The sequence below is a fragment of the Diceros bicornis genome, chromosome 32 (assembly GCF_020826845.1).
Source record: "Diceros bicornis minor isolate mBicDic1 chromosome 32, mDicBic1.mat.cur, whole genome shotgun sequence".
NCBI classification, from domain to species: Eukaryota; Metazoa; Chordata; class Mammalia; order Perissodactyla; family Rhinocerotidae; genus Diceros; species Diceros bicornis.
The window spans coordinates 23331970-23345441 of NC_080771.1; the positions used below are offsets into that span (position 1 = coordinate 23331970).

The 13472-nt window shown below is 41.8% G+C and overlaps 2 protein-coding genes and 1 long non-coding RNA gene across 3 annotated transcripts in view; 2 read left to right on the forward strand and 1 right to left on the reverse strand.

Moving 5' to 3' along the window:
• The window catches only part of PKD1L3 (polycystin 1 like 3, transient receptor potential channel interacting), a 354098-nt gene that overhangs the window by 240087 nt on the left and 100539 nt on the right, over positions 1-13472 (forward strand). The window lies entirely within an intron of this gene.
• Positions 721-9311, forward strand: LOC131396164 (uncharacterized). The gene is made up of 3 exons (XR_009216433.1): positions 721-895; positions 1578-1693; positions 7134-9311. It is a non-coding gene; the product is annotated as an uncharacterized LOC131396164 (long non-coding RNA).
• LOC131396162 (haptoglobin) lies at positions 2678-7262 on the reverse strand. The gene is made up of 5 exons (XM_058528169.1): positions 7237-7262; positions 5986-6068; positions 5355-5456; positions 4564-4638; positions 2678-3560 (listed from the first exon to the last, which is right to left on the reverse strand). The coding sequence occupies exons 1-5, from the start codon at positions 7239-7241 to the stop codon at positions 2782-2784; spliced, it is 1044 nt and encodes a 347-aa protein (XP_058384152.1). The 5' UTR covers positions 7242-7262; the 3' UTR covers positions 2678-2781.

A 13472-nucleotide genomic window follows, 5' to 3' on the forward strand; every position in this document is an offset into this window, starting at 1 on the left:
TTGAACCTTTACCATCTAGCACCCAATTTGAGCTAAACAAAGAATTAAATACCCTTAATAAGTAGGAGCAGATCTGTCCCAGAAGTCAGACTTTCGCCTCTTCCTGAGGCAGAAAATTTTACTTCAAGGCCTCAAGACTGGAAAGAGGTGTCAGAGTTGTGAGAAAAAATATCATCTTTATGGGATTTGCCTGTTTTTAGTAACTTTATGAAGAATTCTTGCTCTTCCCCTGGCACAACCTGCCACCAGTTGGGCAAGTTACTGCTCCTCTCAAAACCTCTTGGGGCTCTTGGTGCTGACTTTCTAGAATGAGAGAATAGATGCAGAGCCAGAGGGCAGTGGGCCAGGCAGCATGTGACCTGCTTGGCAGCCATGGACCTTCCTGCAACAGAAGCCCAGTTCTGTGCAGGGCAGCACTGTCACTGCCAGGCTGCCCCCTTTGCCAGGTGCTTCCTTTCCCAGCCTTTTCTGCAAAGAGAGGTGACCACACAACCTGGTTCTGACTAAAGTGGCATGGAAGGAAGGCTACTGGGCACTTTTGTGTCCTTTGCTAATAAAAGGAGAGTGCCACTCCAGGAATAAGACAAAATAAAACCCATTCACCACCACTTCCGTCTCCTCCTCTCCCCCACTTCCTGCTTTTATGGTAATCATGGCGCATGGAACGGCAGCAGCCATCTTAGGACCGTGAGGCGACCAGCATTGGGATGAAGAATGAATATGCTGAGAAGAACATGAAAAAGAGCCTGGGTCCCTGGTGATGTGACTGAATGAACTCTAGAGCTACCCCCCACCCCCCCGACCTCTATGAGAGAATAAAACGTCTTCATTGCCTGTCGCTGTTAGTCAGATTTTCTGTCACTCACTGCCTGAATCACACAGTATTTGATGTGTGGTAAGTGCTCAGATACAAGCAAAGACTCAGAACTTGCATGCATAAATCCTCATATCTTCCTTCCTCCTGAGGGCTTTAGGGAGTCTTCCTCTGAAGTCCTGATTTATGTTTTTGTTCTTGTCTTAGTTGCTTTCCATCCGATGAGTATTTATTGATTACCTACTCTATGCCCTGTCCTCTGCCAGATGCTACATAAATACAGATGACTCCTGGACAGGAAAAAGGGCTTCTTAGAGGAGGCCATGCCTGAGCCTTCGAGGAGAGTGGGAGGTGCTCGTGCAGAAAGGGGAAAGGCGGTTCAGCAGAGGGGCCCAGAGGGAAGAAGGCCGAGAGCTGGCAACAGTAGGAGTGTACACAGAGTCCGTTGTCACTGAAACCCCATGGGGAGGCCAGGAGGGCAGGAGGTGCTGCTGGGGAGTAAGGGAGAGAAAATAAGTCAATCAAGAAAATACCAGAGGTTTTCTCTTATTATTTTCCTACTGAGTGGTGACCAGCAGCCACTTAATACAATCAGATAATTCTTCAAGAAAGCTGGGGTGGTTTATTCTTCAAGAAAATTTAGTTCTGAAGGTGCTACCAGAAGAAAAAGGTATAACTGACTGTATTCTGAGAGGCATTTTTTTTATGTGTTTGAATGCAAACTTCTGGCTTTTTCAGCTTCTGGCTGTTATCTCTTTCACAGGTTCTAAAAATACAGGTTTAAGTCCTTCGTTGGTCCACTGGCTCTAACCTGTTGAAATATATCAATGGATCTGGAGGTGCATGTGAGGAGAACTTCACAGTGGATGCCAGAGCCTGGTGAGAGAAGGGTAACATTAGGTGGCATTTTACCCCATGAGAAGGAGAGGCTGGATTTTGGTATGATGAGAAGGTATATTGTGAAGAGTCAGTGTACTGGGGGTTTATAGCAAGAAAGAGTTCAGTTAGAGGAGCTAACTGTTTACAAGGGTTCTGGAACCTTTCTTCCGGGAGACCCATGATAGAGGACCTTTTTCTTTGTGAAATGGAAGACTCAGATGGCTTGCTTTTGACTCCTGGCAAAGGGTGCGTTTCTTCCAGGTGGGAAAAGCAGCTCCTACTGAGGAAAAGACTTCTAACTCTTTACCAAGTCCCAGAATGTTACTGCCGGGAGGGACTCTAGAGATGGTCTGATTTAAGCCCCTCATGGAAGAGACCAGGGAACTGAGGGGCAGGGAGCTTAAGGCACTCAGCAAATTTATGGCTGAGCTGTCATTTGGCCCCAGCAAGTCCAGAGAGCCTGCCTGTCCATGATCTTACTTTGTTTTCTGGCGTGCTAGTGTGTTGGAGCACAAACAATAAAGTACTGTCTGTGTCAGAACACTTGTTTTTATCCCACTTTGAGCTGGCATCTTCCTCACTAGGCCTGCGCCATTTCTCCTAATTCACCTCGAAGAGGCTAAAGGATGCCATGAAAAATCTCAGGGTTTGTATTCAGACAGACCTAGGTTCAAGGTTCAGCTTCACTGTTTAATAGCTGTGTAACCTTAAGCAAATCACTTAGCTTCTCTGAGTCTCTGTTTCCTTGTCTATAAAACAGGGATAACAATGACCTTTCTGAGGCCTGCCATTCAGTAGGCCTCAGAGTTATGAGTATGATCCCCATATCACCTTAGGGATTTCCAGTTGGCTTGGGGTGTTTTCTGCCACACTCCCAGTAGACTCTATAGCACTTGGCTGCTGCTGTACCATAAATGAGAGAATAAAAAAGGCTAAAAACAACACAGAAATAAGTCAAAAGAAAGCTCTTTATTGATTGACTCAGCAGTGCAGGGCTGGAGCCCATCAGCTCCCCCCACTCCCCTCCAGTTTTCCCTCTTCCAGAGTGAAGTCTCGCTCTCGAGCAAGGGCTGGCAGCCAGCCTTGCGTTAGTTGGCAGCTATGGTTTGCTGAACCCAGTCCAGGATGGAGGGTACCTTCACGTACACACCGTACTCAGCCACAGCACAGCTCTTATCGAAGCTCAGGATCCCGGCTGCGTACCAGGTGTCGTCCTCCTCGTCGTGCACAACAAAGGCGCTGCCAGCATCGCCGTAGCAGGTGTCCTCCTGAAACTTGGACAAGCCAGCACAGAAGGTGTGTTCATTCAGTATGGGCTGCACCCCGACAGGGCTCTTTTGTGTCTTCTTTTCGGGCACAGTGCTGCCCTCATAGTGCTTCACACAGGTGTCTTGGTCAGCCACCGGCAGCGTGACGTACTTCAGTAGCTCACCGAAATTAAAGTTGGCGTTCCGGCCCCAGCCAGACACATAACCCACACGCCCCACTTCCGCATAATCTTTTGAAGGTAGGCAAATGGGCATTACTCTCTCACCAACGGGCACCTTCTGTTTGAGTTTGATGAGCCCGATGTCGACCTCGGAGTAGTTAGGGTGGAGAACCACCTTCTCAATCTCCACAAGCTGGTTTTTCCCCACATAGAGCCTTAAAGTAGGGGCAATGTCTTTTGGCTTTGCATCAGGTGTGTGATTCAGGAAGAGATTCTTAGCCGTGGTCAGCAGCCATTGCTCATTGATCAGGGTGGCCCCCGAGGTGAGATTGTGGCGGGACAGCATCTTAGCCTGCCAGGGAAAGCTGCCTTTGGCATCCACCGATCCACCTATAATCCGCTGCACCTGCTCCACTGGATTCTTGGGCTTTCCGCATACTGTGAAGGAGAGCAAGAAAATCATGAGCAGAAATCTAAGAGTTTCCCAGTCTGGGACAGAGGGGTAAAAGCACTGGCTGTTGCTGCTGTCTGTCATTGTTCGTTTCTTCAGAGCTAGAGATATTTACATGCCCTGCCCTTACCATCTCCTCTTCTCATTTCTAATGTTTACAGTTTAAAATGATTCTTTTTTTATTATTATTGTTTACATCACTAAGAGTTCTATTCCGGCTTTTCTAAATCCAAAAGAAGCAATGCTGAGATTTTCAAACCCTGGTTGATGAACTGTATGTATACTTAAACAATTTATCACAAAGAAATGTCCACAATTTCCTGAAATTCATTGTAAGGGCAAGGAGCTATAATAATTCATTCTCTCTGAATAAAAATTTGCTCTGAATAAACAGGGATCTGTAGCAGCGTTGGCTGGAACTCAGATTTTATAGACACTGCAATTAACACAAGGCAGTTTGGCAGTTCTGCACCACTAAAAGCAGAAGAAGGTAGGCAGAATCCTTGTTCCACGAGGGAAGAAGAGAAAGCAACAGATCTTCCTGATAACAAGAAACAGAAGTCCTGGCCCATCTGGAGATGGCCTCCTGTGTCAGACTTCGTGGATTGAGGTTTTGTTACATTCTCCCTTGACTTGTTCTTCCTGGACTTTGCTTTACCCCTGACCCTGGACTTTCTGGGCCAGCTGTCTGTACACAAAGGATCTCCTGATCCCCTGACGGCAGTGTAGACAGTGGATTCAGTCAATGCCCTGCAGGCCCAAATGAACGCGATCCTTAGTGAACTTTGTCTGGGAGTCATCACCTAACTGCTCATTTCTCTGCCTGGCCATTTGTGGTTCTCTGTGGTCCCTCGTTTTGGCCCTTGTATGCCCAGCAGAAACCACACAAGACAGATGCGCCTCTAGAACATTTCAACCAAGATGCCTGCCTGCACACTAGACCCTCAACACCCACCCTTGATCTGCTTCCCAGGGCCCCTGCCTTCCTACCTGCTTCACATTCAGGAAGTTTCTCTCCAATGTCCTTATTTACCCACTGCTTCTCACTGTTCAAGGCGTACACTCCTAAAACAAAAGGAAAAAAATGACCCAAAAGGGAAATTGAATCTGGACCTCGTGTGGGAAGCGGAGGTATTTAAAAAGAAGACTTAAGGAGGAGGACAAGGCAGGGGCAGGGGAGAGGAGGAAGGGAAAGCACTGTACCAGAAGCCAAGTGCTGGGGGTGCTGGTGAAGCCCAGCAGGACAGAACTGTGTCATGGGGAGCATGGATCATGGCAGGACAGGGTAGGAGTCAGGGTTCAAACCCTGACACTCCCTCTTACAGGCTACCTGAACTTGGGCAAGTTACTCAACCTCTCTGTGCCTCAGTTTCCTCATCAGCAAAATGAGAATAATACTAGTACCTCCTCAGAGGGGTGTGGTGAGGACCAAGTGAGCAGATAAATGTACTGCATTTAGGACAGGGCCAGGAACACGCGAGATGAGGGCTCTTGTCCCATCTCCAGCATTCATTCTTTACCACACCTCCTTTTGTAGGTGGAGGTCTTCCTCTGAGATGGGTAGGCCATATGGCATCACCTCCCCTTAACAAAGGAGAAACCTGAGGCTGAGAAAAGTTAATCTGCCCAAAAGGCCACAGCTACTGGTGACAAAACCCTTATTAGAATCTAAATCTGGCTCCAAGGAGACCACATGAACTTCCCGGCCAATCAGCCCCGGGCCCATTCGTCATGGAAACCCGGGCCAGGGGAGGGCGTGCAGACACTTGGCCAAGTCTTACCATCTCCTTCAGTGCGCAGTCTGTAGTAAGTGTTACAATGATAGCGGACCAAGTGCTCCACGTTGCCATTTGCAATCTCGGGGGGCTTTGGGCAACTGTCATCTGCAAAAAAAAAACCAGAGGAGGAGGTTAATATTCAGAAACTGCTCCCAGGGCCAGCCCCATGGCTTGGCGGTTAAGTGCGTGTGCTCTGCTGCTGGCGGCCCAGGTTCGGATCCCAGGCGTGCACTGACGCACTGCTTCTCCAGCCATACTGAGGCCGCGTCCCACACACGGCAACTAGAAGGATGTGCAGCTATGACATACAACTATCTACTGGGGCTTTGGGGAAAAAATAAATAAATAAAAATTTTTAAAAAAGAAACTGCTCCCAGAGGCCCATGAAAAATCAGATGAGAAGAAGCTGCTCTGCACATCAAGCTTCTCTCTCCACCACAAATGGAAGCCAAGGGGACAGCAATTTCCCCTTATTTCTGGCTGGCTCCCATATGTTCTTCATGGTACTGAAAGACCAGAGATTAGGAAGAGAAAGAGGAACTGGTCTTCCCAAAGAGAAGGTGCAGATGTGCTAGGGTCACAGTGGGACAGCAGTGCTGGGATGTCCAGCTCCCACCCAAAGCCAGAGCCCTACCTGCAATATCTGTGGCCTCGTTGCCAGTGTCCACTGCGAAAAGCTGCCCACAGAGCAGGAGGGCGACAACAGCTCCCAGGGCGCTGCAGAGAGAAGACAGGAAGGAGTGCACAGCTGGGCTCCCTGCTTCACAACACACACACGCACGCTTAGACAGCCAGAAAAGAAAATGGATACCTGACAGTGCTAGGGCCAAGAAGCTGCGCCTCCCCCACCCACATACACACTTGAGCAGCTTCCCAGTGCACCCAGGTTCCAGCAAGCTCTGTGCACTGGGAATTCTATGTAAGTTTCAGAGAGGGACCACCAAGATGGGAAGGCACATAGGTGTGTGGGCCTCAGTTTCCGGCAGCATTCAGGAAACATTAAATTGGTAATAATATATGAGATCTCTAGCAAAGAAACCTCCCCAGCACCCCTAACGTCCTGGGCTGCAAGGACACTGCTAATCAAAGATTAGCGGGATGAAGGTGGGAACGTGGCGATTTATTATGCTATTCTCTCTACTTGTCAAATTTTTCCATAATAACAAGTTTTTTAAATATATAATTTAAAATACTTCTATGGTTGTTTCTATTCTTTTATGATAACTTGCCTTCAGGAAATGGTACATCAAACCCCAAAATGCCAGAAGGTTACCTGGAAGGTAACTGGCTTCCTGAAAGCATGACTGTGGACGTGGCCGTCAATGCACAGGCTGCACTTAACAGTTAACCATCTTGCTGACAGAAGTCCACTATTCAGAGATTGCTTGGTTATGTTAAGTTTCTAGTCTTGTTATTTCAACATTTAAAAAAATCTTTTTATTTTGATAAAATCAAAGTGCCTTAATTGTGTCACTCAGATGTGTCACTATTGGTCTTTCTTATTATACGTTTTTAAAAAGGAAAAAAATCTGCTAATAAATATATTCAAAATGCCGAGAAGCCTACCATGGGAGCTTATGGCATCCCCTGCAAAGATTAAAAGGAAAAAGATATTCCTTAGAGTAAGTTATGTCGCCTGGGACGGGAAAGACAGCGCCGTCTGAAAGTATTATCTTTTATGGATGCAGAAAAGCAGAGGATTGAACACATCAAACCCATTAATTCACTAGGATTAGGCCCATTTGCTGATTTCGTTCTTATGTTTTTGCATCTCTCCTGTAGGCTTCTGCTATAGCTAGGCTGTCATGTGGATAAGAGATGTATGTGAAGAAGGATGAGATAAAGAACAGAGACAAGGAGGGAAAGAGCAGAGCTGTGGACTCACCTCATGTTTGGTTCGTCCTGTGTCTGGAAAAATAGTGCTGTGAGGGCACCTGCTGATGCTTTTATGCCTCACATATCCCACTCCACCCCCTTCTCAATTTTGTAATTCTTGTGTCTACACAACTTTGGCCTTGTTAAGGTCACTGGCACTTTCCAGTAACAAAGCCACAAACATCCCTGCAAAGAGCCAAGCTCTTGCTTCATGCCTGAACTTCCCCTGGTGTCTTTTACAAACCTCAAAGAACCCTGGCCACATCTCACCCCAGCTAGCTGCCAAAGTGTTTCCCGGAATCAGCCGCTGTGCAGGACTCGGGGAGGAACTGTCGATCTATGTCTCTTTGTTTTGGAGGGTTTTCAGCACTGAAAAAAACCCCTTCTTTGGGCGATTTCAGACCCCTTGTGGACACTCCTGCAACCTGGGGCTCTAAAGAAAGCATTTCCTTTTCATGATGGTTTTCCCCACCCTGTGTTGACACCGACCCATTGCTTAAAAGCTCTCCAGCCTGAAATCAGTAAAATGAATTTATCGCATCTTCTCTGATTGCTCTTTGCAAGAAATCATGAAAAACAGTTAAAGCTATAGTGTGGACTGGTGCAAACCGTACTCGATGGCAGTGGTTCTCATGGTTTTATAGTCCAGTAATTAAGCCAAATAGGCAGATGAGAAAAATCGATATGTTTCAGTCAAATGCTGCACCTGAGTATCCCAAGTACTACTCAATTGAAGTTTAGTAGTAATTCAATAAGATATTGCTTTGTTCATTAAAAACAAGGTCAGTGGTTCTTAAATTAGAGTGTACAAAGGAATCACTAGGGTATATTCATGGTGGCACTGATGTAATAGCAGGATAACTGGAAACAACACACATGTCCATTAATAGGGGAATGGGTACATAATGTGTGATATCTTCATATAATGGAATATTATACAGCCATGAGAATGAGTGAACTGTGTAAGAACATGGGTAATCTTATAGTTTGGAAAGCAAAGTTTTCAGAGATTACATTAAGAATGATACCACTTTTCTAGAGCCCAAAACCAAGAAACTCAGCAATGGATTCTTAGATATGACGCCAAAATAACAAGCAATGAAAGAAAAAATAGATAAATTGGGCTTCATCAAAATTAAAAACTTTTGTGCATCAAAGGATAGTATCAAGAAAGTGAAAAGACAATCTGTGAATGGGAGAAAATATTTACAAATCATTTATCTGATAAGGATTTAATATCCAGAATATATAAAACACTCCTACATCAACAACAAAAAAAGACAACCCAATTAAAACATGGGCAAAGGATTTGAATAGACATTTTCCCAAAGAAGATATACAAATGGTCAAGAAGCACATGAAAAGATGCTCAACATCACTGGAAATGTCATTAGGGAAATGCAAATCAAAACTGTGGGATACGCCCTCACACCCACTAGGATGGCTACAATTAAAAAAAAAAAAAAAACAATAGAATAAGTGTTGGCAAGAATGTGGAGAAATTGGAACTCCTGTATGTTGCTCATGGGAATGTAAAATGGTATAGTCTCTGGGGAAAACACTGTGATGGTTCCTCAAAAAGCTAAACATAGAATTGCCATATGACCCAGCAATTCCACTTCTAGGTATATACCCAAAATAATTAAAAACAGGGACTCAAATAGGTACTTTATTGCAGTATTATTCACATTAGCCAAAAGGTAGAAACAATATTAGTCACCTATAAAAAGTTCTGATACATGCTACGACATGAATAAACTTTGAAAACATTATGCTAAGTGAAAGAAACCAGATGCAAAAAGACAAATATTGTATGATTCCACTTATTTGAAATATCTAGAAAAGCAAATTCATAGAGACAGAAAGCAGATTAGAGGTTACCAGGGGCTGGGAGAGGGAGGAATGGAGAGTTATTGCTTAATGGGTACAGAGTTTCTGTTCAAGGTGACGAAAAAGTTTTGGAAACGGTGGTGATGGTTGCACAATGTTGTGAATGTAATTAATACCACTGAATTGTACACTTTAGAATTGCTAAAATCAGAAATTTTATGTTATGTATATTTTATCACAATAAAAAATTCAAGAAAAAAGTAAACTTCTTTTCCTTCGAGTCAAAAATTTTTTCAAAAGCAAACAAAACTAAGCAATATATTGTGTAAGCATAGATGCCAAGGAGACGAAAACTATATTTTTAAAAATTTTAACAATGGAAAACACAATATGTAAAATGTTAAAGTGTTAAATGTAAAATGTAAAAATGCACGTAGATAAATATAAATATAAATAAATTATTGTTTAGTGATCCAGCTTTTGGGCTGGGTGATAGGTTCATGAATATGCATTTTATTATTGTGCTTTATTTATTTATTTTTGGGGAAGATTAGCCCTGAGCTAACATCTGTTGCCAATCCTCCTCTTTTTGCTGAGGAGGATTGGCCCTGGGCTAACATCTGTGCCCATCTTCCTCCACTTTATATGTGGGACACCTGCCACAGCGTGGCTTGATAAGCAGTGCATAGGGCCGCGCCCAGGATCCAAACCTGCGAACCCTGGGCCGCCAAAGCAGAACACGCAAACTTAACCACTACGCCACCGGGCCTGGCCCAACTGTGCTTTATTTTTAAAAAGATATGTATATTACACACACACACACACACACACACACATATATACCTCACATATAATATTTATAGATTTCAAATAACATTTAAAAATATGAAGGAGGGGGAATCGCCTGACAAACTTATTAAGAAGCAAAGCCCAGGCCCCTCCTTCCAGAGACTTGATTCCATAGGTCTGAGCAGGGTCTGAGAATCTGCATTTTAAATGCCCATGACTTCTCCCATCCCTGTGTACACACTGCAATGTGATTGTGCAGCTCTATGGTCCCGTGACATGGAACAGGGGGGCTCTCTGCTTGGGCTGCAGCTACCCCTCGTACAGCATCTAAAATGAAACATCTCTCACCACCACTGCAGAATAAATGCTTGCCCACCATGTGCACAAAAATCTACATTTCCCTTATGAACAAAACCTGAACTCTATTACACCAATCGCTTGTCTTGGGCAACAAGGTAGCATTCACAGCCTCCCTGCCCTGGGCATCTTTAGTTAACTTGATGATAAAGAGTATCCAGCCCAAAGGCCTCTCTGTCAATTGGGAATTGGGAGGGGACAAGATGAGGAGGTGGTAAATGGGGGGCCTCTGTGCAGCCAGCCACAGGAGGTAGTGAATACATTTTGTAGGGAGAACAGAAAGCAGAAAAGCTTGAAAGACTAATAAGGCAAGACAGCAGTTAGCAGAGGAACTTGAAAGGCAGAGTTTAGATTTTGAAAGGAAAAAATTATTTTTAAAAGTTTGTTCTGCCATTATGAAAGTCTTGGAATTTTGCAAGCTACAGAAAAATAAAAATAAGAAAAAGTCCTCACATTATTTCACTACGCCAAGACAACCAATAACCACTATTAACACTTTAGTATTACTTCCTTCCAGGCTTTTCTCTGTACACATTTTTACATAGTTTTGATCATTCTTCATACAGAATTTTTGTGGTCTGCCTTTTTTAACCAACATTATAGGAATTTTCCACATCGCAGCAAACCTTTTTAAAACATTTTTAATGCCATATCATATTCCTAACTTAAAGATGTATCAATATGTTTTAAATTTTCCCTTACTATTGGGCAGTTAAGATGATTCTAATTTTGTCTTATTTGTCTCTTATAAATATCTTACACAAACAGAAGGAAGTGAGGTAGGAGGCCAGGCTCATTTTATTCCATATGGATGTACAATTGATCCAGCATCATTTACTAAAAACACCAAATCAGAAGTGTTCAGCTCGATGAATCTTCATATATGTATAACACCTGTGTAATCAACACTCAGATCAAGATATCGAATATTTCCGACACCCCAGAAGACTACTTTGGGTTCCTTCCAGTCAACACCCCACCCCCAAAAAGTAACCACTGTTCTGACTTCTATCATGAAAGAATAGTTTTGCCTATTCTTGAACTTCGTGTAAATGGAATCAGATGGTAGTCGTTCTTTGTTCCTGGCTCTTTTGCCCATCCTTATGTCTGTGAGAATCATCCCTGTTGTCACATTAGTTTACTTCTTTTTTATTGCTGAGAAATATCCCATCGTATGAATAAGCCACAGTTGATTTATCCATTCTCTTGTTGGATGTTTGAATTAATTCCAGTTTGGGGCCATTATAAACAAAGCTGCTGTGAATATTCTTGCACATGTGTTTGGTGGATACATGCTCTCTTTTCTCTTGGATAAATACCTTGTTGTGTCATAGGGTAGGTGTATGTTTAGCTTTACTAGATACTGCCGAACGCTTCTCCAGTGTACACTCCCACCAGCAATATAGCAAAGTTCCAGATGCTCCATATCCTTGCCAATACATTTTAATTTTAGCCATGCTGGTGTATATGCAGTAAAATATAATAATGGCTTTAATTTGCATCTCCTGGATATCTAATGATATGTAGAGCACTTTTTACATTCTTATTGGTCCATTTAAGTATCCTCTCTGTGAAGTGTCTTTCCTTGTTGATTTGAAGGAGTTTTTTTTTTTTAAGGTATTCTGAATAGTAATCTTTTGCTAAATAATAGTATTGTAAACATCTTCTCCCATTCTGTGGCTTGTCTTTTCACTCTCTTAATCATGTATTTTGTTGAACAGAAGTACAGGCATTCTTGATTTTAATAAGCCCTAGTTTATCATTTTTTTAAATTTTATGGTTAGTGTTTTTTGTGTCCTGATTAAGAAATCTTAGCCTACAAGGTCGTGACAACATTCTCCTAAATTTTATTCTAGAAATGTATTGTTTTACCTTTCACATTTAGATCTATGATCCATGTGGAATTAATATTTGTATATGATGTAAGATAAAAGTTCAAGTTCATTTTTTTCCATATTAGATGTGCAATTGATCCAGTATCATTTACTAAAATGATCATCCTTTGCCCCTGAATTGCAGTGATAGGGGTATCTGTGTTAGAAATTAGGTGACCATATATGTGTTGTTCTCTCTCTGTATTCTTTATTCTGTTCCATTAGTCTATTTGTCTAATCTTGGGCTAGTGCCACTCTGTCTTAACAAGGAACTTTACAGTAAATCTCGCTATCTGGTATTATAAGTGTTCCAACTTCATTTTTCTTCCTCAAGATTGTCCTGACTGATTATTCTAGATTCTTTGCATTTCATATAAATTTTAGAATCAGCTTTCAATTTTCACAAAATGTCCTGCTGGGATTTTGATTGGGATTGCATTGAATTTCTAGATAAATTTGGGGAGAATTGACAACAATATTGAGTCTTCCACTCTATAAACATGATATATCTCTTCATTTATTTAGGTTTTTAATTTTAATACTTTGTACATTTTAGTATAGATCTCTTGCAACTCTTTCATTAGATTTATCTCTAAATGTTTGATTTTATGCTATCTTAAATGATATTTTCATTTAATTTTCTAATTTTTTATTACTAATATGGAAAATTACAGTTGATTTTATATATTGACCTTATATCCAGCAACCTTGGTAAATCCACTAATTAAATCTAGTAGCTTTATTAAGGTTCTAAATTTTTTTAGGTACACAATTGTTTGGAGGGATTTGCCAATGAAAGCCATATAGGCCTGTAGTTTTCTTGTAGTAAGATTTTAAATTTCAGATTCAATTTCTTTACTAGATAAAAGACTATTCAGATTTTCTATTTTTTCTAGTAGTGGGTTGTGTTTCTCTGGAAATTTGCCCATTTCAGCAAAGTTGTCAAATTTGCTGGCACAAAGCTCTTCCCAGCATTACTTTAATTATATTTTATTTTTATTACTTTATTATATTTTTAATATCAGTAAGATTGATAGTGATGCCCTTTCTTTCATTCCTGATATTGATAATTTGTGTTTTCTTTGTTTTTTTCTTGAAAAGTCTCACTAGGAATTTATCAATTATATTAACTTTTCAAAATTCAAATTTTGCCTGAGTTGATTTTCTCTGTTGTCTCTTTTCTCTTTCAATGATTTCCTCTCTTATCTTTGTTATTTCCTTTTTTTTCACTTACTTTAGGTTTATTTATTTAATTTTGTTTTTTTGATCTTCTTAAAGTAGAAACATATCAATTTTAACTTTTTATTTCTAATACATACATTTAAAATTATATATTTCTCCCTACATGCTCCTCTACCTATATCCCACTTCTACTGGAAATTATGTGAGGAATGAG